The sequence below is a fragment of the Taudactylus pleione genome, unplaced genomic scaffold (assembly GCF_031769625.1).
Source record: "Taudactylus pleione unplaced genomic scaffold, aTauple2 ptg000093l, whole genome shotgun sequence".
Taxonomy (NCBI): Eukaryota; Metazoa; Chordata; class Amphibia; order Anura; family Myobatrachidae; genus Taudactylus; species Taudactylus pleione.
This window is the reverse complement of record NW_028284495.1, coordinates 14,600,802-14,624,735: the sequence shown is the minus strand read 5'-3', so window position 1 is coordinate 14,624,735 and position 23,934 is coordinate 14,600,802. Positions and strand designations below refer to the sequence as shown.

Here is a 23,934-nt window from a genome sequence, read left to right as displayed (position 1 = left end):
TATACAGTAGGTAAAGAAGATTGTTGCAAATAAAGTTGTTACCTGTGACTCCTGTCCTTGGTAAGAAGAAAAGAAGTGGTATTAGCAAGGGTCACGAGTAAATTTGATAGTAATCTGTTGTAAGTGCGCTCAACCCGACCAGTGGGGAGCGCCCGGTGACCGGGGCTGTCTTTGAATCCTGGGATCACGGATGAGGCGGTGGATCGGCTGATCTTCCGAACACTTACAGCTCCAGCTGTGAAGGTTGCCAGGGAAGAGAATCACACCCGGTAGCCACGTCAAACAGCCCGCCTCATGTGCCGTGTGCCGCCGGGCAGTGCTAATTAGCCCACCTACTTACTCAGTGACTTTGCCAACAGCACTGCAATGACATTTATTTTGTGGAGAAAAAGGAGGAATTTTTCTATATATTGAGCCGTATCCAGGAATCTTATTCATTTTAATATACATGTCCTATTACTATTGATATAAATTTATTCATTGTTTGTCCTATTGTTATTATATATGTGATGTTTTATAAATAAATGAGTATATCCTTTTATGGATAACTGTTTTGAGTGCACTAATTAACACCTCCTTTTCCTGCGACTGCCTCCCCTTTCTTAATATCTCATACATGGCACACCATCCCATTTTCAGCGGGACAGTCACGCTTTTCAGGCACTGTCCTACCAGCGGGGAGTTGGGGGGCACTCTGTCACCTGCACTGTGCTGGGAGAGGATGGGGGCTATCAGAGAGCTGGGCAAGCCACAAACATGATGAGAACGGGCACACGAAGCACATTTATGCCCCTAAAATGTGTGCCCCCATGGGGTGTGGCCTAATGCATTGCGAGGCCATGCCCATTTTGGGGTATACACCTTTGAGGAGCACATGAATATCCTATTCCTAACCCCATCCTCCTCAATGTTGAGGTATGAATATTCCACCTAAAAGCATGTATTACAGAGACCTAATACATTTTAATTAAGTTCTCAGTTTAAATGGTAGCGCATTTTACTTGCTAAATAATACTTGCCATTCTCCCCCGATTGTCCAGGAGACGATGCTTTTCCAGGCTACTGGGATAATAGACCAACCTCCTGGATCCTATCCACTTCCCTAGTGACGTGAGCAAGGCCTTCATGAGGCTATTTATTTCTAATCATGTCATTAGGACCTGATGACCACTATCTAATGATGTATGGCGCAGCCTGGCAGATCCATTATTACCTCTTCTCCTTGGTCCAAATGGTAGTCAACTATGTGTTAGGTATTGTTAATTTCATAAACTTAAACTGATACATGCGTTTTACTAGCACTAAAAATGCAAGTTAACTGCCAGTTACTATGTGGCCTTGGTAATGCACTACAGGTACTAATGTACTGCTATTGATGTTTTATTTAACCAGATATTCGTCATCTAAATACAACTCAGCCAGTACCTACAACCACTACTGCTGCACCAACAACAACCAGTACAACAACATTAGCATCGATATCTGGATTAAGAACTACCACTGATAAGCCAGAGACAAATCCCTGTTCTGATCATAGCTGTCAAAATGATGGTGTCTGCACTCTTGAAGATAATAAGCCAGTCTGCAGGTAATAGTCTAATGCACTATTGTATTTTATATGCTTATGAACTAGATATAATTCTGCTATGAACGGAACATGTGGGAGTGGGAGTGATATTGGAATGAATTTTCTATTGTGTTCCCTCACATTATAAATTGTTTGTGAAGTGCAATTCTGCGCCAGGAAGCATAAGTATTTAGTGGGGAGGTGGCAGGACAGAGCGGCAGGCTTGAGTGGAGCAGTGAACAGAGCGGTGGCAGGGTGTGGTGATCCAGGCCTTAACTAGTATACTGTATACACATATACTGGTCTACTTTAAAACGTGGTAATAGTTTGAAATATAATGCATGATATTGCTGCATATTTCCAAACAATTACTGTGCTATTTAAATGAAAATTCATTCTTGCGCTAAAGGTCTGTCCCGGTGAAGTTCCCGAAGAATAGCCTTGTTTCTCCGACCCAAGGTAAATCTCCACTAGGCATGTGCTGGCTTGTCTGACATATCACGTGATGTCAGACGCTGCCAAACTGAGAGGGACGAGTATGCACAGCAGGCACCACTGTATCTGTGCTACATTAAGGTATTTAGATAAGACGAAAGATCCGAGCCAAATGAAGAAGCTTCTCCAAAAGTTGAGAGTATGCAGCTGTGAACTGGGGAACTTCAGCTAATAAGTTTCATAAAGCGATTATATATAGAAAGATGGGTAGTTCTAGCAGCTCTCCAACTGCTAAATTCATAGGGTGTTGTGTGGGTACCGAATAGAAAAAAACTGTATATAGTGTACACTGTGTTTAAGCAGTGAAACAACATCTAATAGTGTTCCCTCTAGGCTGTTTTAGTGGGGCACCCACTTTTGCCCCCCGACGAAACAGTCGACTGGGTACCGTCCACACCCGCGGGCCGCAGTGTCTCACGGGGGGATAAATGTTTCGGTGAAACAATCACTGTCAGTGATTAGATGCCATGCACATGCATACAGCGTCTGTTCACGCTGCAGGAAGAGCGTTGGGGCTGCCCAGCATCTCCATGAGTGCTGGGCACGCCCCCTACAGTGAAGAAAAGGGGTCTTAAGAACATGCCTCCTTTTCACGCAATAGTGACCGTTTTACCCACAGACGCTCTGCCCCACTGCAGCCCTAGAGTGAACACTAATCCAATATGCAACATGTTCACCATTTGATGTAAGCAATTGCGCCTTGGGTATTCACTGATACACGCTGGTGGTCACACACATATACATACCATACAATACAGGTGAAGGGAATAACATTGATTATCTCATTACAATGGCACCTGTCATGGTGTAGGATATATTAAGCAGCAAATGAAAGTTGATGGGCAGACCTTTCTGAAAAACATGCCTTTACACACCACCTCTCCGCCTGAAATATCTGTCTAAAGCCGGGTGCCAGCTGCATATCAAACAAATTAATTACACTACACTTATAACTCTGTATTAGAAGTTGAGGGAAAGAAAATCTCCTAGGTCAGACAGATAACAATCACCAGCATGTATTTCTTTTAAATATTATACCCAGCCTAAGCATTCCATATTGTAACAGAACCTGTGTCCCGCTCCCCAGAAACACCCACTTACTACAGACCCTCCAACATGACCCGTTCCATAAGGTACAAAATGCTCCGCTACTGGACTCCCCTCTTAATTTATGATTGCAGCCACCTGTGTTGAAATACCCTTCTCATCAATTGACTAGTTCAACACAGGTGGCTGCATTTATAAATTATGTGGGAAGTCCGGAAGCAGAGTATTGTGTACCTAATGGAAGGAGTCATGTTGGAGGGTAGGTTACTATGTGCCCCCTCACACCAGGCACAATCTATCACCAGCCTAAGCCTAGTAAAGATAAATGCCTCCCAATTCCTATAGTCCTGGGATAGTTCTACGAACCATTAGAATTTGTAAGTTGCCAAACCCTTCAACATAACCCGTTGCATTAGGTACAAAATGCTCTGCTCCTGGAATTCCCTCTTAATTTATGATTGCGGCCACCTGTGTTGAAACACCCTTGTCATCAATTACCTTGTTCAACACAGGTGACTGCATTAATAAAGTAAGAGGGAATTCTAGGAGCAGAGGAGCTTTGTGTATCTGATAGAAAGGGTCATGTTAGAGCAGGGGTCTTCAAACTTGGCCCTCCAGATGCTGTGGAACTACACATCCCAGCATGCACTGCACATAGTTTTAGCATGCTGTTATATCAAAAAGGTGGCAGTGCATGCTGGGATGTGTAGTTCCACAGCAGCTGGAGGGCCAAGTTTGAAGACCCTGTGTTAGAGGGTCTAAAGCTGGCCACACATCTAAAGATTATCTGTCCAACCAGCCAACTAGTTGATTGGTTGGAATGAAAATCTGGTAAGGTATGAAAGCAAATGACAATCAGCAATTTGCTTCCAAATGCCGGAAGTTGGAAAAAAAACCTGTTGCTTGAATAAATTGTTTAGATCAGAGGTTCCCAAACGCGGTCCTCAAGGCTTCCCAACAGTTCAGGTTTTAAAGATATCCATGGTTGAGCACAGGTGACTTAATTAGTACCTCAGTCAATTTGATTTAACCACCTGTGCTCAACCATGGATATCTCTAAAACCTGAACTGTTGGGGAGCATTGAGGACCGCGTTTGGGAACCTCTGGTTTAGATCAAAGAATTAACAAACTTGTCTGAATGACCATTTTCATCTGATTTCTGGCATTTAGGAGCAAATTGCTGATAATCATTTACTCTCATATGTTACCAGATTTTCATTCCAACCAATCAACTAGTTGGCTGGTTGGACAGATAATCTTTAGATGTGTGGCCAGCTTTAGTTTCTGGCATTTAGCATTCTATAACACTATCTTGCTACCATAGCCAGGAGTGTATCTAGGGGTCTGAGAGCCCCAGGCAAAGTAATACCCCTTTTCCACCAAAATTCCAGATCTGATCCGGAGTTGGAACAGAGTTCCTATCCAGATCAGACCCGGAATTTAGCCGACGCCGACTCGGAGTCGGGTCTGCATAGACGCGGCTTTCCCTGCGTGAAAGTGGACGCTTGGAGATGACGTCATCTCCAAGCGCCACTGAAGCCGGACCAATCGGCCGGCTTGCAGTGCGCTCCAGGTCATCGTGACCCGGAGTGCGCTGTTCTCACAGCAGGGTTTCACGGGCTACGCCCGTGTTAAACCCAGCTATTTACCTGGGTTGGATTGCCGGGTCACTCGACCCGGCGATCCAACTCTCTCCCCTTTTACACCAGGGAGCTGCCCGGGTTAACCCTGCAATAACCCGGGTTTTAGCTCCGGTGTAAAAGGGGTATAAGTGACTGGCGCCCTGCCCCCATAATTGAAATAGGGAAGGTGCATCTGGCAAAAAAGAGACGTGGGCATATGAAGAAGGGGCGTGGCCCCACACACACACACACATATATATATATATATATATACCTTTCTTCTAAAATATATTTATATAGTATTATTATTACCATCCTGAAAGCCATCCCCGGGCAGTGGTAGTTCTGCAATGCAGAACATACACTGTTACTGGCCCCAGTGTCCGACACCAGACCACACTACAGATATCAAACGCAAAAGAAACTACAGCTCCCAGCAGCCCTTGCTGCCGAGAGCTCCTGGCATCAAGGGCTGCTGGGAGCTGTAGTCTCTCTTAAATTCCTTCACTGTACTGCAGTGCCTGACACTGGAGCCGATAACAGTGGCTCCTGCCTGCTGTTGTGTGAGTCTCTGGGCAACACACTGCAGAGGGGCGCACACCAGGTACAACAACTAGTATGTGTTTCTACCTCCTGGCAGCGGATGGCATCGCCGGGCGGTGCCCCTTCTTGGCTGGCGCCACTGGCAAATGCCATCCTGGCCAATGGGTAGATACGCCCCTACCCATAGCCAAAACTGCAGTGGCTCCTTTGGGAAACAATGAGGACCTAGATCACTTAAGTTTATGGTGACTAGAGCACAGATGTGTTGGCCTTGGTAGAATAACAGTGCACCATTCTAAAATTATGAACACTTTGCCTGGGACAGCTAAGCGTCTGGACCTAGGCAGAAGGGGTTTGATCTCTTTGCCACTGTGCTTTTCGGTGACCTGATGATCATAGGAAGGGCTAGGGCCAGGTGGGCAAGAAGGGGAGGGATTAGGGCGTGATGGGAGGGGCTAGAGCAGCTAATGGAGGGGTGAGATCCACCACCTCTCTAGAACCATTTTAAGCACTCAGAACCTCAGTCAGAGGCGGTCGTTAGTTGCAAGCGGTCGCACCGAATCAGGGTGGCCGCTTGCATCCTGAACGACCACCTCCTTGTCGATCGCTAAGCTGTGGGTTACCACCCATACCTTAACGACCGACCAGGTTGATGGTCGCGATGGACATCACAATCGCGACCATCGGGGCTTACGACGAGACCTTAAGGTTGGGACTCGGCACTCGTAAGCCCCAGGGAGCTTCCTGCTCTGTTTGAGCAGGAAACTCCCCACTGACATCACTGATGATGTCAGTGCGGCTGCCCACAAAACGGTAGGAGTTCGTTAAGGAACGCCTCCATTTTGCAAATGACCCCCCGGCCCGCCTACCAAACAGGGCGAGCTGTCGATCAACATCGACAGCCGCCCCTTTGGTAACGAGCTCCGGAGCGGCAGAGTTTCTCTGTCGCTCCGAGGCTTACGCACGCGCAGTGCGGCCACTGCGTGTGCGCAGGACTAACCATCGAGTCGGTTACGAGTGCATCGGCGCTTGCGACTGACTCTGAATGAGGTCCTTAGTACCTACCAAAAGTGATCCATGGGCGCCCAAGGCTCATTGATGCGTGTGGAGAGCAAAACCTAGCTCGTCTGGTCCGATCCCACAGAAGAGCTACTGTAGCACAAATTGCTGAAAAATGTACTGCTGGCTATGATATCAAGGTGTCCGAACACACAGTATATTGAAGCTTGCTGCGTATGGGGCTGTGTAGCCACACATCAGTCATACTACCAATGCTGACCCCTGTCCACCGCTGATAGAGCCTACAATGGGCACGTGTCAGAACTGGACCATGGAGCAATAGAATGTGATCTGGTCTGATCAATCACATTTTCTTTTACATCATGTGGACGGCCAGGTACGTGCACATCCTTTACCTTGGGAAGAGATTGCACCAGGGTTCATTATGGAAATAAGGCAAACCGGCAGAGGCAGTGTGATGCACTGGGGAATGGTCTGCCAGAAAACCTTGGGTCCTGGCATTCATGTGGAAACGTACCACCTACCTAAAAATTGTTGCAGATCAAGTGCACTCGTTCATGGCAATGGTTTTCCCTGATGGCAGTGGCCTCTTTAAGGAGGATAATGCACCCTGCCACACTGCAAAAATATTCAGGAATGTTTTGAGGATCATGACAAAGAGGTCAGGGTGGTGACTTGGCCTCCAAATTCCCCAGATCTCAATCCGATATTGAGCATCTGTGGGATTTTCTAGAAAGACCAGTCCAAGCTATGGAGGCTCCCTTATCACAACGGTACTGCAACAGTTCGTGATATATATATTTAAGGTTCAGCACTCCCATGAATCAATACATCCACCTGGGTGCCCTTGCAGACTTTGAATACAATCCAAAAGGTAGATCTGCAAATTCAGAAAAAACACAGCACAGCACTCTAGGGGGTAAATTTACTAAGAATCGAGTTTGGTCGAGATTGCAATCGCGGGTGAGTTTAGTCATGTTCTTCATCTCGCAAATTTACTAAAGACAAACTCGGGTGAGTTTTGGAGAGAGTTCTTTAATCTTACACGTAAAACTCGGGTGAGATTGCAAACTCGAATCAACTCACCATCGGCCAAACTCAGAAGTAGTTTTCATGAAAAAGATGCAAATTTACTAAGAATCGAGATTACAATTTCAGGTGAGATTAGAGCAAACTCGCAGAGAAATTGAAGTTTCAAACACTCCACCTCCTGAGCTGCGAGTTTGCCAGAAACATACACAGATCAGTGTGATTTGTGTATATTTCTGCGTGTGTACTTAATGTAAAATGTTTAGATTAAAAAAAATTACGTAAAGGTCCCCCCCCCAAAAAGACATAACCAGCCCCGGACTTGTCAGCCAGTCCTGGTTCCAAAAATTACGGGGGAACAAAACGAGTAGGGTTCCACCGTAATTTAGAAACCAGCACCAGGCTGCAGGGTTAGTCCTGGTTTTAAATATAGGGGGAAAAAAATTGCGTAGGTGTCCCCCTATAATTAAAATCGGCACCGGTCCCAAAATCTATTACCGGGGTTCCGTGGCCAAAGCATTATCAGCCTAAGCCACTCAGGCCAAGCCGGGGATCTCAGGGGAAGTGGGGACCCCACCCAAGAAGGGCTGAAGCCCGGGGCTCTTTCCCGCACCCCTGGGCTGTGGGTACGGAGGTAATAAAGTGTAAAATCAAAGAAAACTATTGTAGTTGATTCTAGGTGCGACATTTGCATTTGCATTTGGAATCAGTTGCTGTCGACTCTCAATATGAGATCCAAAGAGCTGTCACTATCAGTGAAGCAAGCCATCATTAGGCTGAAAAATCAAAATAAACCCATCAGAGAGATGGCAAAAACATTAAGTGTGGCCAAATCAACTGTTTGGAACATTCTTAAAAAGAAAGAATGCACCGGAGAGCTCAGCAACACCAAAAGACCCGGAAGACCACGGAAAACAACTGTGGTGAATGACAGAAGAATTATTTCCCTGGTGAAGAAAAACCCCTTCACAAGAGTTGGCCAAATCAAGAACACTCTCCAGGAGGTAGGTGTGTCAAAGTCAACAATCAAGAGAAAACTTCACAAGAGTGAATATAGAGGATTCACCACAAGATGTAAACCATTGGTGAGCCACATAAACAGGAAGACCAGATTAGAGTTTGCCAAACATCTAAAAAAGCCATTACAGTTCTGGAACAACATCCTATGGACAGATGAGACAAAGATCTTCCACTTGTACCAGAGTGATGGGAAGAGAAGAGTATGGAGAAGGAAAGGAACTGCTCATGATCCAAAACATACCACCTCATCAGTGAAGCATGGTGGTGGTAGTGTCATGGCGTGGGCATGTATGGCTGCCAATGGAACTGGTTCCCTTGTATTTATTGATGATGTGACTGCTGACAAAAGCAGCAGAATTAATTCTGAAGTGTTTCGGGCAATATTATATGCTTATATTCAGTCAAATGCTTCAGAACTCATTGGACGGCGCTTCACAGTGCAGATGGACAATGACCTGAAGCATACTGCAAAAGCAACCAAAGAGTTTTTTAAGGCTAAACAGTGGAATGTTATGCAATGGCCAAGTCAATCCCCTGACCTGAATCCGATTGAGCATGCATTTAACTTGATGAAGACAAAACTGAAGGGAAAATGCCCCAAGAACAAGCAGGAACTGAAGACATTTGCAGTAGAGGCCTGGCAGAGCATCACCATCGATGAAACCCAGCGTCTGGTGATGTCTATGCGTTCCAAACTTCAGGCTGTAATTGCCTGCAAAGGATTTGCAACAAAGTATTAAAAAGTGAAAGTTAGATTTAGGATTGTTTAGTTTGTCCCATTACTTTTGGCTCCTTAAAAAATGGGAGGCACATATAGAAACCGTTGTAATTCCTGCACCGTTCACCTGATTTGGATGTAATTACCCTCAAATTAAATCTGAAAGTCTGCAGTTAAAGCACATCTTGTTTGTTTCATTTCAAAGCCATTGTGGTGGTGAATAGAGGCCAAAATATGAAAATTCTGTCAATGTCACAATATTTATGCACCTGACTGTATATGTATATCTGCACTGTGACGACAGGTCTCTGAGAAGCCCGAAACGTTGGCTATATGTGGCTAGGACTAGATGCATTCTTCTAAGCCCTGTGTTTTTTTTCTCTGCGTTTGCAGATTTTACTTTTTGGATTGTATGTGTATCTCTCTCTCTCTCTCTCTCTCTCTATAAAAAATATCATACAAATTCGGCACTCACTTTCTTTTCAAACTGAAACTCCTTTTCAATACAGGGAGTGTTGATTCCAAAATATTGCAATAATTTGTTAAACTGACCACCACTTCACGGTCATTCCCATCTGGCCAGTCCCTAACACTGATTCTCAGATAAATGATCTTAGTCTGCCACCTTCAGCTCAAGCTTGCATACATTTTAATCATGAATATGGGTCCTGGCTTAAAGAGACAGGACCACACCAATGGATATCAGTTGGTAAGCACCTGGAAATAGACATTTCCAGGTGCTTACTAACTGATATGTATGCAAGCTTGAGCTAGAGGTGGCAGACCAAGATCATTTATCTGAGAATGACCGTGAAGTGGTGGTCAGCTCAACAAATTATTGCAATAAAAAGGAGTTGCAATTTGAAAAGAAAGTGAGTGCCGAGTTTGTATGATATTTATTATGTAGATGGTGTGGTCACATACCAAGGGCACCCCAGATGGTTGAATGCCGTGGATTAAGCCTGTCATTTATATTTTTATATATATTAAAAAAATCTTAATATAAAGAAATGGGAAATTATCTGCCCGTATAATTGTTTGCTGTGCTCTCTCGTTCCACATGCCTTGCAGCATTATATAATAGGTTTTAGATCCAAGTCTAAACAAGTCATGTTTATCCCATACATTTTTGAATGCCGATATGTGGATGGAAGAAACCCTTATGACAATCACTGTAATGCTGGCAACACACTGTCCGATATATCAGCTGTTCAACTGAATGGCCGATATATCATATGTCTATGAACGACGTTCACAGACATATCGCGTCGGCTGTGCAGCACAGCCAATGCCCAATATATCAGCTGACCACCCATACACTTGCTGCAGAGGCCGCCAGTGACTGACAGCTCAACTGGCCCGACACATGTAAATGCCTGCTCAGTTGTGACGTCAGTCAGGACACATTGGGCCGATGACTGGTAATGAAGGTATGCACTTACCAATAGTCAGATAGGACAGACGATCCCTCGTCCTAGTGTGCACCCAGCTTAAGATGAACACATGAGGTTATTAATTTTGTTTAGTCTCTGCATTTTCTTACATGGCAGAAGAGACAACATGGCCATGTGATGATTGTGATACCTAAACTTGTTCGTACTAGTCTGTGCTCATGTCACATTGTTGTATTCTCTTGCTATGGCACCTTATACATAGACTTATGGTGCATACACACAGTACAACCTGCAGAACCAAAGATTTCCCTTCAACTGTCTGTAGTGCAGGGCAAACGATTTTATGTGTACACACTGATAGATATCTATCATAGATATCTCAGTGAAGTCATCTCTTAACATGCAAATCGTGTTGAAATTGTCCAAGTTGGCCTGCATGTATGACCATAGATATCGTAATCGTCCATGCAGGAACGCGCATTGTTAGTCATTCGTTGATCGTTCACTACATGAAAATGAAAGATGTGAGCGATTTATCATTAACTGATATCGTTATCATTAATTTAAATCAGTGTGTACGCACAGTTAGAAAAATAAAAATTGTAATTTTAGAAATATTCCAGCTTAGGGTTAGGCAGAGCAGCAATTAGTTTAAGCTGGGTACACACGGAACGATATAGGCAACGATATGATCTCGTTAACAATTTCCCTTGAACTCCTGAACAATCCCCTACAAACGATATTGTGCATATGATTGTACAAACTACAGTATCAAACAATATAGATAGGTTAACGATTTGCAGATGTTAACGACCTATCATTTGGCAGCAAATATCCTCACAATGAATCTTCTGTCTCTTCATCCGCTGGTACAAAATGGTGGAGGGGAGTGACAAATTGTGAAAGACAAGTTGAGATCTTTTTGCATGTTCAAGAGATCAGCGACCCCGATCAACGGCAGTGTGCATCGGCATCGTTATGCCCACACACGGCACTTTTTAAACGATGTCGTTGGAAACGGCCATATCGTTTAAAAGAAAAATCGTACCCTGTGTGTGATCCTTTAGGCTTCAAGCAGTGAGTTGATAGAAACAAAACAAACAAGTAAAAGCTTAAACATAAAACCACACAGAGCAATAGCTGGCTTAAATGGTTTTTTATTTGTGATTTTATTGAGGTCTTACACTGCCTGAAGAAGCCATTATAAATAATATGCTTTGCATTAGTGTGTGCCAGCTTTATTGTATGTATACTATATGCTTCATTTACACTCTCCCCACTGGTAAGCGTTCTCTATATCCCGTTCCATTATCCTCTGCCATGTGAAGTACAGTGATACAGCTGCAGCCTGCTATTATTATAGTCTGCATGTTTGCTTGATTTGGTCACATTCTATAAACTAGCAATGTGTGTTTGTTAGGTGATATGCTTAAAGAGGCTCCTATTTGCCTCAGAGGGAATGAGGATAAAGGTGAGACCACACAATAAAGGGAAGGTGATTGCCACACATCATTGGAGCATGAACTTGGGCTGAGCTTATGGCGCCAGTTGTTAAGAAGCAGCGAACCACTGAGTTATTGACATGTGAGACACTGTGATTTTAATGCCCTGTGACGCCTACACACAAAATGCCATCTACTGACATGATACCCACCCAACAGCACCATATGTGACACTGTGGGCAGTATACAGCACATGTGCCAGAATAATCTCCCCTTATTGATCCTCTTCTCACTGATGGACACATGACAGAATTTGGGCATACCGCTGTGAGTCACACTGTGTATGTGGAAGGAGAATATATAATTGGGCAGCGTTAGCTTTAGTAGTTTCACATCAATTAAACCTCTGTATTAACAGTGATAACCCTGCATCTCAGTTTCATTTTAAATATATATATATATGTGCAGCTGCTCCACAAAAGGTGCACGTGTCGCCCCTTTTCATTTTCGGGATTAATATATACTTTAATATGTATGCATGTTTCCCCATGTATCAGTGACCAGTGCTTAATAATGGGCTGTCCTAGTGCCTGGTCCATCACCAGGCCTGCACAAGCATCCCCCCCGCTCCCGTATTAAAGGGCTGGGAGGAGGGGAGCAAATATCCCATGCCACAGAAATGGTCTCCAGCTCAGTGCCTAGCATCCTCCCCTGCAGGTCTTCATACAGTCCATGGGACAAATGAGAGGCAAAGTACTGCTCCCTGAAGCCATCACACAGATGTGAGTAGGCTGTAAGTCTGTGAGCATCCTATATAATTAGGAGTCTATCTGTGCTTGCCCAGCTGTGGTGGAATGACACATCTCAGTACATCTTATCAGCAAGATATGCTGGAACTTTTAGTGCTAATGCAGCTCGAACTTCTTGACATCTCATTGGGTCTATGGTTTTATATGTGTACAGTACAGCGGTTACTGGGATGCTCTGAGTGACATATCAGTATGGCACATGTGGTGTTTGTGTGATGAGGCCACAGGGTCTCTTTTTCACCAATTTGTTTTATATTTCTTTAATTACAATATCTTTTTTAGGATATACACTTGGAAGGCATTTAACAAGACATTATTTTTTGCTTAGGTGCAAAGTTACTAAAGATTGGTGGTATGTTGGAGAGAGATGTCAAAGCAAAGTCTCCAGCCAGGACACCGTTGTGATTGCAGTTTCTTCTTCAGTGACCATATTCGTCGTCATGTTAATAATTACACTGGTCAGCGTGTACTGCGTGAAAAAGCGCAGCAACAAAATTCCGGTAAGTATAAAATTATTTGTATTACCTAGTACAGCGGCAGTACAAGCCTGACCATTATACACTCAAATGATTTTAGAGTATGTATTTCCACACCTTACTAGTAACCATTATACCCTATGCAGGTCCTATTCCTGGCCTATACAGTAATATAGATTCAGTTCTCTACTGGCAAGTATAAGTTGTGTCCTTTCTAGCAATTTGTTTTTATTTAAAAAAAATAAAGTTACTTTAGTTTTAAGTTTAACAGACAGAACATTGATGTAACCTACAACAAATAAAAGTCACAAGCAAGAAGGTATTTTTTTTCTATAGATTCATCTCTATGGAAGTTTTATGGAAAATAGTTAATTCTTATTGCAAAACAATTGCACCACTCTATATAAGCCGTAGGAGAGTCTATACAGGCAGATATACCTCCCAGCATTAGTCCCAGCACCATGTAGGCAAAGTGTAGCAGTGCACACACAATAAGGGGGTGAAGCCATGCCTATTATGCAGCCAAAGCTCTAGGCTGCTTACTCCTTCCCAGCCATAAATAGATCTACCGCTCAATTTCCAGCAGGTCAAGAAAGGTACCAGATTGGCGGGATAGTGGCAGGACATTATGGGTCTCCAGTATGGAGAAATAGTGACAGTCTCCACAATTATACACAATTCTGAGTATTAAAATGTATAGCAGTGTCCAATATAAACCAAATCTATTTCCAGATACACTAACGTACACTTTTTTCATTACAGAAAACTGCACTATAAACCATCCTTTCTGCACAAAGCAAGATGGAAGATCTGAAACAATATTTCCAATCATGCTGCTTCTAGGGATAATGGACCGTTTTAAAGGTTAATAAATAAAACTTGAATCAGAAACATTAAAAAGCAGTGAGATCCATTTTGCACACTTGTTTTATTGGGAACAGGTTGTGTACAGTAAATTAGTTTGTAAATTCAGATTTGTATTTGAGACTAATAGTACCAACATTCCAAGACGAAGATACAATTTGGAACTAAAGGAAAATAAAGAATACTATAACTGTTTTTTCGTTGTTCTGGTTAAAAAAAAAAGGAACCCATTAAGGGACAAAACTGAAATGGTAACAGTGAATATTACAATGGAGAGTGAAATGATAGACCACTTTGCGCTCACTCGTAGGGTTTAACCAAGGCAGCAGATGGTTGCAAGTGGAGGTACCCCGTAGTCCTCCAGATACAATAGAGACAATATACAATATGCAACAAGCGCCAAAAAGGAACCTTGTAGTGTATGTACAGATGAAAGACTTACTACACAAATATATTAATGAAAGATATTTTACTGTTAAAGTAGTAAGTCTATATACAAATGCATTAAAAACAAAAATATATTCGCAGTAGAGTATGCACAGATATACAAAGCACAAACGAGGACACAAACAAAAAACAAAAACAACTAAAAAAACTCCAATGGCACAGGAATTATAGCACCGTTGGAAATGGGAAATATGATCCTTCTAGAGGTACATATAATAATCTCAGTCCTGCACGGATGCTGGTATAGAAAAAATGAAAGTGGGGTTCACTAGTGACGAGAACCAACCTCTTCTTGTGGAATTATGTGTGCGCCCTAATGGAGAGTGGCGTCCCACAACTCCAAATGGGCTAGAGTGTGTAGAGTAATAGTTTTAGTATTGATGCTGCAGCGTTCCTGTGGGGGTGGATCTGTTAAAGCTGTCCGGCATGGGTGTACGCAGAACGGGTATGACTGCCTTGCCGGACCGGTAGCAAACTCTGGACTTGCTTATGGTAGTCGGGGTATGTGGGTACACAGTGTACTGCTCCTTGTGAAGGGGGCAATGCTACTGACCTGAGACCACCGAAACTGCAGCGGCAGTCTTGGAGAGACCGTGTCTGACGAGAAAGCCTTGCCGGGCCAAACGTCAGGTTGTCTCTCCTACGGAGTCTTACCTGTGTCCTGATGCAGGCGTCTCTCACTCCGTCTCTGTCTGTCTTCACAGTGCGTGCCGCCTGCGCACTACTGCCCTTGCTGGGAATCTTCTATCCTGGTGACTTCCGGGTTCTCCTTCGATCACGTGATCGCGTCTCGGATGCTGGAAGTTGCAGCGGCTATGTGTCTCGGATGCCGGCTGTGGAGATGAAGGGGGAGGGGGAGCAGAATCTACTTCTCGTTACAGGTGCAGCTGTGTGGTAGCTGTATGTTGGAGAAAGGCAATGAAACAAAATCTGTGCTCCTACGCGTATCAGCCTTACGGCCTTCGTCAGGGAGTATCTGGTGTCCATCTTGGATGTGGTCAATAAATACCCATAGGTGGTGATGTCACTGCAGGGTGATTGGTCCTGTGTACAAGCAGATCATAGTCCCTCCTACTGTGTCTGATTGCTCAGTAGTTGATGTCACTCAAAGTCTCGGGCATATGACACCGGAGTGCTCAAAATTATGTTTTCTAATAGATCTACATGGACATAAATACAAACAGAAAAACACATGAACAGCACATATACATCAAGGGGGGCATACATATGAGCTAGTCGCTATGGTTGGTATATGAAGATATCTATGTAAGAGTTCAATGATCTAAATATACATGTAATGTCCAAACCAGTGCCCTCATTGGCGTGACATACATGTCTAGATGCACGTCATTGGGATATGGATCTTAGGTAATGCCAGATCGTTGTTTCTATAGTGATTATCATTAACCTGATGTAATTACTGATTTGACTTCATTGTCCAAATTCAGTCCTTGTGGTTTGAAAGTTTTTAAAGTGTATATCCATTTGAGTTCCTCTTTGTTTATTTTCCGTTCATAGTCTCCCCCCCTCCAGTTTTTTGTTACTAATTTGATTCCCATGTAAGTCAAGCCTACGGGATTTTGCCCATGTTTCTCTTTGAAGTGGTTCGAAAGTGAGTGTGTTTCTAGTCCCTTCTTCACGTTCCTGATGTGCTCCGCTATACGCGTTTTTAATGCTCTGGTAGTTCTGCCTACATATTGAAGTTTACATGGGCAGTCTATAAGGTATTTTACCCCTGCACTGTGATATGTAATGTGTTCTCCAATATTGTATAGCATGTTAGTGGCTTTTGAAGTAAAGGATGTCACCCCTTTTGTTGTGGTTATATGTGCCTTGCACGCATAGCAGTGCCCGCAATAGTAGAAGCCTTTTTTCAGTGGCATGTTGGTTACAGTCATCTGTTTTGTCTCCTTCCTACTCAAGTGGCTATGTGTCAATTTCGATTTGAGATCACCAGCCTTTCTGTACACTATATTGGGTCTAGTTGGTAATACATCTGAGAGTACTTCATCTTCCATGAGTATATGCCAGTGTTTGTTCATTATTGCTTCTATTTTCTTATTCTCTCTGTTAAACTGGGTAATAAAAATGGTTTTGAAGTCATCTTTTTTCTCTTTTTTTCTATATGTTACCAATTCTTCTCTGTTCATCGTCAAAACTTTTTGTAAGTCAGTATCTAGACTACTTTCATTATACCCTCTCTCTATAAAATCTTGTTTCATCTTACTGGATTGAGTCTTAATGTCTTCTAATTTCGTGCAGTTACATTTTACTCTTTTGAATTGTCCTAAAGGTACATTCCGTATCCAGCTTGGGTGATGTCCACTTGTTGTAAGAATATAACTATTGACATCAACACTTTTCTGATAAATCTTAGTATGTATGTTCGATCCTTCTGTCGATATGGTCAGGTCTAAAAAATTGACTTATTCTTTGCTGTAGTCGGTAGTAAAAACCAGATTATTATCGTTGTTGTTGATATATTTCAGAAATTCTAAAAGGGTAAGTTCTTCTCCATGCCAAATGAAGAAGACGTCATCAATGTATCTCCGCCAGAGGACCAGGTTTGCCCCAAAGTCATGCTCACCCCAAATGTTCAGCTCCTCCCACCTACTCATGAACAGGTTCGCATAACTCGGGGCAAACCTGGTCCCCATGGCGGTTCCTGTGGTCTGTATGTAAAAAGTCTCGTCAAACCAAAAATAGTTGAATTGGAGAATTAATTTTATGCATTCTATGATAAAAGCTGTCTGTCTTGTCTATGGTTGGATCTTGGTTAAGAAAATGTTGTGTTGCTTCTATTCCCTGTTTTTGATTAATTACTGAGTATAGGGAAGTAATGTCGCTGGTGCACAACCAATAGTCTTCCTTCCACTCTAATCTGCTCAATGTTCTAATTATATCTGTGGTATCCTGAATGTATGCTCTTTGTGCCTTAACATACGGCTGTAAAAAAGTGTCTATATATTGTGACATGTTGGCGGTGAGTGAACCTATCCCTGATATAATTGGGTGACCTGGTGGTTTATGAATGTTTTTGTGCACTTTCGGCAGATAATAGAAGACAGGAATTATTGGATTCTTGTTGTTGAGAAATTGTTCTTCTTTGTCAGTTAAAATACCTTTGTCATGACCTTCCTTCACTAATGTTTGTAGAAGTTTCGTATAGTCTGGTGTTGGATCTCTCGGTAAGATTTGGTAGGTCGATCTATCATTCAAAATCCGTTTCGCCTCTGTATTGTAGTCTCCTCGGTCTAATAACACTATGCCCCCCCCCTTTGTCGGCTGGTTTTATGACCAATTCCTTGTTGTCGCCAAGTTGTTTCAAAGCCGTTTTTTCTTTCTTACTCAAGTTTGTATATTTGGTCCTAGTTTCTAGTTTGTCTATATCTCTCATGACCAGCTTCTCAAATGTGGCAACAAGGTGTCCTTTCATGTGCTGTGGGTAAAATTTGGAATTCGGTTTTAAAGCAGAGTGTTTAAAGGTGTCTGTAATTACAGACTGTGTTGCTTGTGTATCTATCTTTTTGTGGAAATATTTGGCTAAGGTTAATTTGCGTACAAATTTGTGGACGTCTAGATAAGTTTCAAATTTGTTCATCTTATTGGTTGGTGCAAATTTTAAGCCTTTGTTCAACAATGATACATGCTCTGGTTCCAGTGTTACTTTACTGAGGTTAAAGATCCCTGTACTAGCTATTGTTGATTGTTGTGTCGTTTGTTCTTTCCTCCTATTCTTTCCTCCTTCTCTACCTCCTCGTCTAAATCTATTAGTTTTCTTTTTTGTGGGGTTGTGTGGATCAGTTCGCAGGCCGGTTTGCCTGCATGTATCTCTAAAAAAAGGTCTGTACAACTTGAATCATTGGTTTTATCTCCTATTTTTGGTGTGGGTATGTTGGATGTTGGTATAATGTCTACAATGTTCTCTAAGGAATGAAAACCTTTCTCTAAAGATATTCGTGCTAAGTTTTCATAATGGAAACTATCTCCAAAGCTATATGTGGAAAATACAGTCTCTTGAGATGTATTGAGTTCTGACGAGGGTGTTTCTATTTCTTTTATCCTTTTTAGAACCTGCTTAGGGGTATCTGGGTCTTTCTTATGTAACCTCCTCATATATACTTGGTATGTGAGGTTCAGTCTCTTATATATTGGTGTGGATCTAGTATTGGTAGTAGTAGTTTTATGGCCGTGATGAACTGTAGAAGCTTGACTAATACACGTCTTATGTTTGGTTTTAACGGTTTTCTTATCGTTGTCTACTTTTCTTTTTCCAATTTTATCTCTTATACTGGCATATACTCATGGAAGATGAAGTACTCTCAGATGTATTACCAACTAGACCCAAGATAGTGTACAGAAAGGCTGGTGATCTCAAATCGAAATTGACACATAGCCACTTGAGTAGGAAGGAGACAAAACAGATGACTGTAACCAACATGCCACTGAAAAAAGGCTTCTACTATTGCGGGCACTGCTATGCGTGCAAGGCACATATAACCACAACAAAAGGGGTGACATCCTTTACTTCAAAAGCCACTAACATGCTATACAATATTGGAGAACACATTACATGTCACAGTGCAGGGGTAATATACCTTATAGAATGCCCATGTAAACTTCAATATGTAGGCAGAACTACCAGAGCATTAAAAATGCTTATAGCGGAGCACATCAGGAACGTGAAGAAGGGACTAGAAACACACTCACTTTCAAACCACTTCAAAGAGAAACATGGGCAAAATCCCGTAGGCTTGACTTACATGGGAATCAAATTAGTAACAAAAAAATGGAGGGGGGGAGACTATGAACGGAAAATAAACAAAGAGGAACTCAAATGGATATACACTTTAAAAACTTTCAAACCACAAGGACTGAATTTGGACAATGAAGTCAAATCAGTAATTACATCAGGTTAATGATAATCACTATAGAAACAACGATCTGGCATTACCTAAGATCCATATCCCAATGACGTGCATCTAGACATGTATGTCACGCCAATGAGGGCACTGGTTTGGACATTACATGTATATTTGGATCATTGAACTCTTATAGATATCTTCATATACCAACCATAGCGACTAGCTCATGTGTATGCCCCCCTTGATGTATATGTGTTGTTCATGTGTTTTTCTGTTTGTATTTATGCCCATGTAGATCTATTAGAAAACATCATTTTGAGCACTCCGGTGTCATATGCCCAAGACTTTGAGTGACATCAACTACTGAGCAGACACAGTAGGAGGGACTATGATCGGCTTGTACACAGGACCAATCACCCTGTAGTGACATCACCACCTATGGGTACTTATTGACCACATCCAAGATGGACACCAGATACTCCCTGACGAAGGCTGTAAGGCTGATACGCGTAGGAGCACAGATTTTGTTTCATTGCCTTTCTCCAACATACAGCTACCACACAGCTGCACCTGTAACGAGAAGTAGATTCTGCTCCCCCTCCCCCTTCATCTGCACAGCCGGCATCCAAGACACATAGCCGCTGCAACTTCCAGCATCCGAGACGCGAGCACGTGATCGAAGGAGAACCCGGAAGTCACCAGGATAGAAGATTCCCAGCAAGGGCAGTAGCGCGCAGGCGGCACACACTGTGAAGACAGACAGAGACGGAGTGAGAGACGCCTGCATCAGAACACAGGTAAGACTCCGTAGGAGAGACCACCTGACGTTTGGCCCGGCAAGGCTTTCTCGTCAGACACTGTCTCTCCAAGACTTCCGCGGCAGTTTCGGTGGTCTCAGGTCAGTAGCATTGCCCCCTTCATAAGGAGCAGTACACTGTGTACCCACATACCCCGACTACCATAAGCAAGTCCAGAGTTTGCTACCGGTCCGGCAAGGCAGTCATACCCGTTCTGCGTACACCCATGCCGGCCAGCTTTAACAGATCCACCCCCACAGGAACGCTGCAGCATCAATACTAAAACTATTACTCTACACGCTCTAGCCCATTTGGAGTTGTGAGACGCCACTCTCCATTAGGGCGCACACATAATTCCACAAGAGGTTGGTTCTCGTCACTAGTGAACCCCACTTTTCATTTTTTCTATACCAGCATCCGTGCAGGACTGAGATTATTATATGTACCTCTAGAAGGATCATATTTCCCATTTCCAACGGTGCTATAATTCCTGTGCCATTGGAGGTTTTTTTTAGTTGTTTTTGTTTGTGTCCTCCTTTGTGCTTTGTATATCTGTGCATACTCTACTGCGAATATATTTTTGTTTTTAATGCATTTGTATATGAACTTGCTACTTTAACAGTAAAATATCTTTCATTAATATATTTGTGTAGTATGTCTTTCATCTGTACATACACTACAAGGTTCCTTTTTGGCACTTGTTGCATATTGTATATTATTACAATGGAGAGATCCAGCCTTTAATGGATAGTACTGTATGAGAAAGGAAAAAACGTGAAGGCACGAAGATTATCCAATACAGTGTTAACACAAATACCAAATCAACTGCAGTTTCCATTGGGAGATGTGCTAACATTTAAAAAAATATTGAACAAAAATATAAATGGATACAATAAAGCACAGTATATAGTAGATTGATTACTAATAAGCACATCAATATACACAATTATAATTAACATATCGGACACATAGAAAACAAAATGATAAAAATTTTGACCCCAATGTGCATGGCTGGATAAGATTGTGATATCACCATAAAATGAAACTATTATGATCTCAGTTGTCAGCTAAGGTTCATATAAAAATGGAGTAAATGGTGTTTTATCTAGACCACCACTTGTCTGGATAAAACACTTATGTATCTGTAGCCAGGGTATATTGAGGAGTCCTTGAATTCTATCCAGTAGAACTAGGTATTTTATAAAATGCATGTCTAAAGCAGACAGTGTTGTCCTCCATATCCATCAGGGACATGCGGTCAGGGTAGGCAGAGCCTCCCCAGTCATACTCCAGAGTTTTTGATATAAAACTGTTTTGTTATCCATGTGTGCCTCCCCAACCATTGACCTCACCGCACGTCACTGATATCCATGTATTGGTCAATACTCAAAACCATTCCTTATTGGAAGGGGACTATAAAAGATCTCCAATTAACTGGAGTGGCCACATTAGCGACATTTGTAAGATGTTTGAAGAGCGATTACTAGTATTTAGAGATGGACATAGAGTAGTTAAATAGTCAAAATGGGAAATCCTCATGTCTCTGCCAGCTATAAATTTGGAAATATAAATAACTTGTTGGCAGAAGGCAGTGGTCCCAGGGCATGTCCGTCAAATGTGGAATGGTGTGCCAGGGAGTCTGCCACAGTGCCAGCAGGAGTCATCCCAGTATGCCCCGTCAGTTTTGCTAAACTATGGTTTGTGTAGTTGCATATCAGCTGGAGGGCCACAAGTGGAATACGACCAAAGCCTGTACCTGTGATGTGTCAAATAACTTATTGAAAGTGGGTAATAATGGGAGAAGCTGTTCCTCAAAAGCATTTATAATAGGTCATCATAAAACCAACAGGGCCTGGGTTCTTATCCAATGGGAAAGATTTATTCACTTCCTGTAGTCGCCTCTAATGGGAATTTGGGGAATGCAATGTCAGACAAGCAGCACTGGATCAGGTTTTGCAGCAAGGGGATCCAGATTATACAAATTGTCATAATATTGATAGAAAAGCAATGCTAGGACTGCTGTAGAATGGACAAGAGACCTCTTGTTATTTCCATATGGAGAATATACAATGTGCTACATTGCTTTAGTTTGTTACCCCTACCAAAATAAATATGTCAACCATCTCTGGAAGGCTTGTTTGACCTAATAATTAATAATTTGTTGAGAGCAAGTCTGGTCTCTGACAATAAGGTCTAGACATAAAACACAAGGCAATAAAAGAGGGGCATGAAAGAGAGGGGGGAGAAGCATCAAGAGCATGACAAATGAAAAAAAAAAAAAAATCAGAAAATACCACAATTTGAAATGCAAAAAAATTAAAAATAAATCACACTAGGTACAGATGACTAGAGATGACTGGACTAAGGTCATTTGAATCAAAAACACTTAAGATACCGTGCCAGGCTCCTACATCCTATCCTAAAACACCACAGCTATCCCATAACCTAAAAACACGTTCAAGCTTGGGGGGGGGGGGGGGGGGGTATTCACGCCATCCAGACCTGGCTGGTAATGGCTGGAAGAGGCTAGCTTAGATGAAGGTGTAGCGCACTACAGGGATATAGATCTCCCAGACTCAGCAGAGCTGTAGTGATACAGGCAGCCCCCACTTATTTTCACTCCCTGCTTTTAAAGACTTTCTCCAAGGCGATTGCAGAAGGCTGCAGTTACACTTTGAGAAACAGCAATGCAGGATTAGTGTGGATCCTGGTAGCACAGCGATATCTCAGGGGCAACAAAAAATGTCCAGCAGCAGGTGTGGATGGCGGTAGTGTCAATTGCAATAAGCTGGACTGCAAGGAGGCAGCTGATGGAGCAGGCACTCCAGCAACACACCCATAATAAGGGAACAAGGTGGGAGGGGTCAGGTGATCCCTGATTACCAACATCGGAAGCTCCTCCTTGAGAACCCATTGTGTAGTATGGTGATGAGAAGATGGAACTGGCATCCTCGCTGTAAGGGGGTGGTCCGGACCTAATTGAGCTCGCACAACAGAAAGCTCACACTCAGGGGTTTGATCGAGAGGAGACCTCCCGGTGGATACTAGTGTGCAGCCGATAAGAAGCAGACACCAGTCAGTGGCAGACGCAGAGCTCAGCCGGAAGCATCACTCATCTTAGGTTCAAAGGTCCATGCTTATTTCTATTCCATGTGATTAATAAACTTGATACTTAAATCCACAGCACTTACTTATCTTTATTATTATGTATGTGGTCATGGTAAGTTAATACACTAGAAAAATACAGAGTGCTTGGAGTTGAATTGATAGGGTTACAGTCCTGGTTGAACTGCATACAGTGAAAGCACCTCAGGGGAACACAACATACAGCTGTGTCCTCATATACCACATGGCACAAGACGCCTGGTGCAATTCCCCCTGCTGTGCACTCTTGAATCTACTTTGCTTATAGTTGCAGGTCACTCGCGTCTTTTGCCATTTGACCCTGGATTGTGTACTTTTTTTTTTACAGAGTACTTATTAGCGTTTTGGTGCTGCTAAACTGCAAAATCTGTCTCGCATTAAACAGGTGTATTTGGCATGATTTGAAAATAGGTGTATGTGGACACATCTATAGATGCAGGATAAGCATCCATATGTATGACAGCTAATGAACTACAACCAAATATCCAAGTGCACACCTACCATATACAACTAGAATGCCTAGGATCACCGAAAGCTTTCAGCCCCAAAAGGTAACTGCTCCTCCTCCTAACAGGATATGGTTTCTTGGAAAGGATCTAGTATTATGTGGGGGAGGGTTCCACCTTAATGAGCC

At 42.8% G+C, this 23,934-nt stretch overlaps 1 protein-coding gene across 1 annotated transcript in view; it reads left to right on the top strand.

The window, feature by feature from the left end:
- The window catches only part of MEP1B (meprin A subunit beta), a 69,424-nt gene extending 51,813 nt beyond the window's left edge, over positions 1-17,611 (top strand). The window contains 4 exon segments of the mRNA XM_088469732.1: positions 1,393-1,588; positions 13,036-13,207; positions 16,996-17,118; positions 17,549-17,611. Coding sequence (XP_088325858.1) covers positions 1,393-1,588; positions 13,036-13,207; positions 16,996-17,118; positions 17,549-17,611 — 554 coding nt within the window.
- The last annotated feature ends 6,323 nt before the right edge of the window (positions 17,612-23,934 follow it).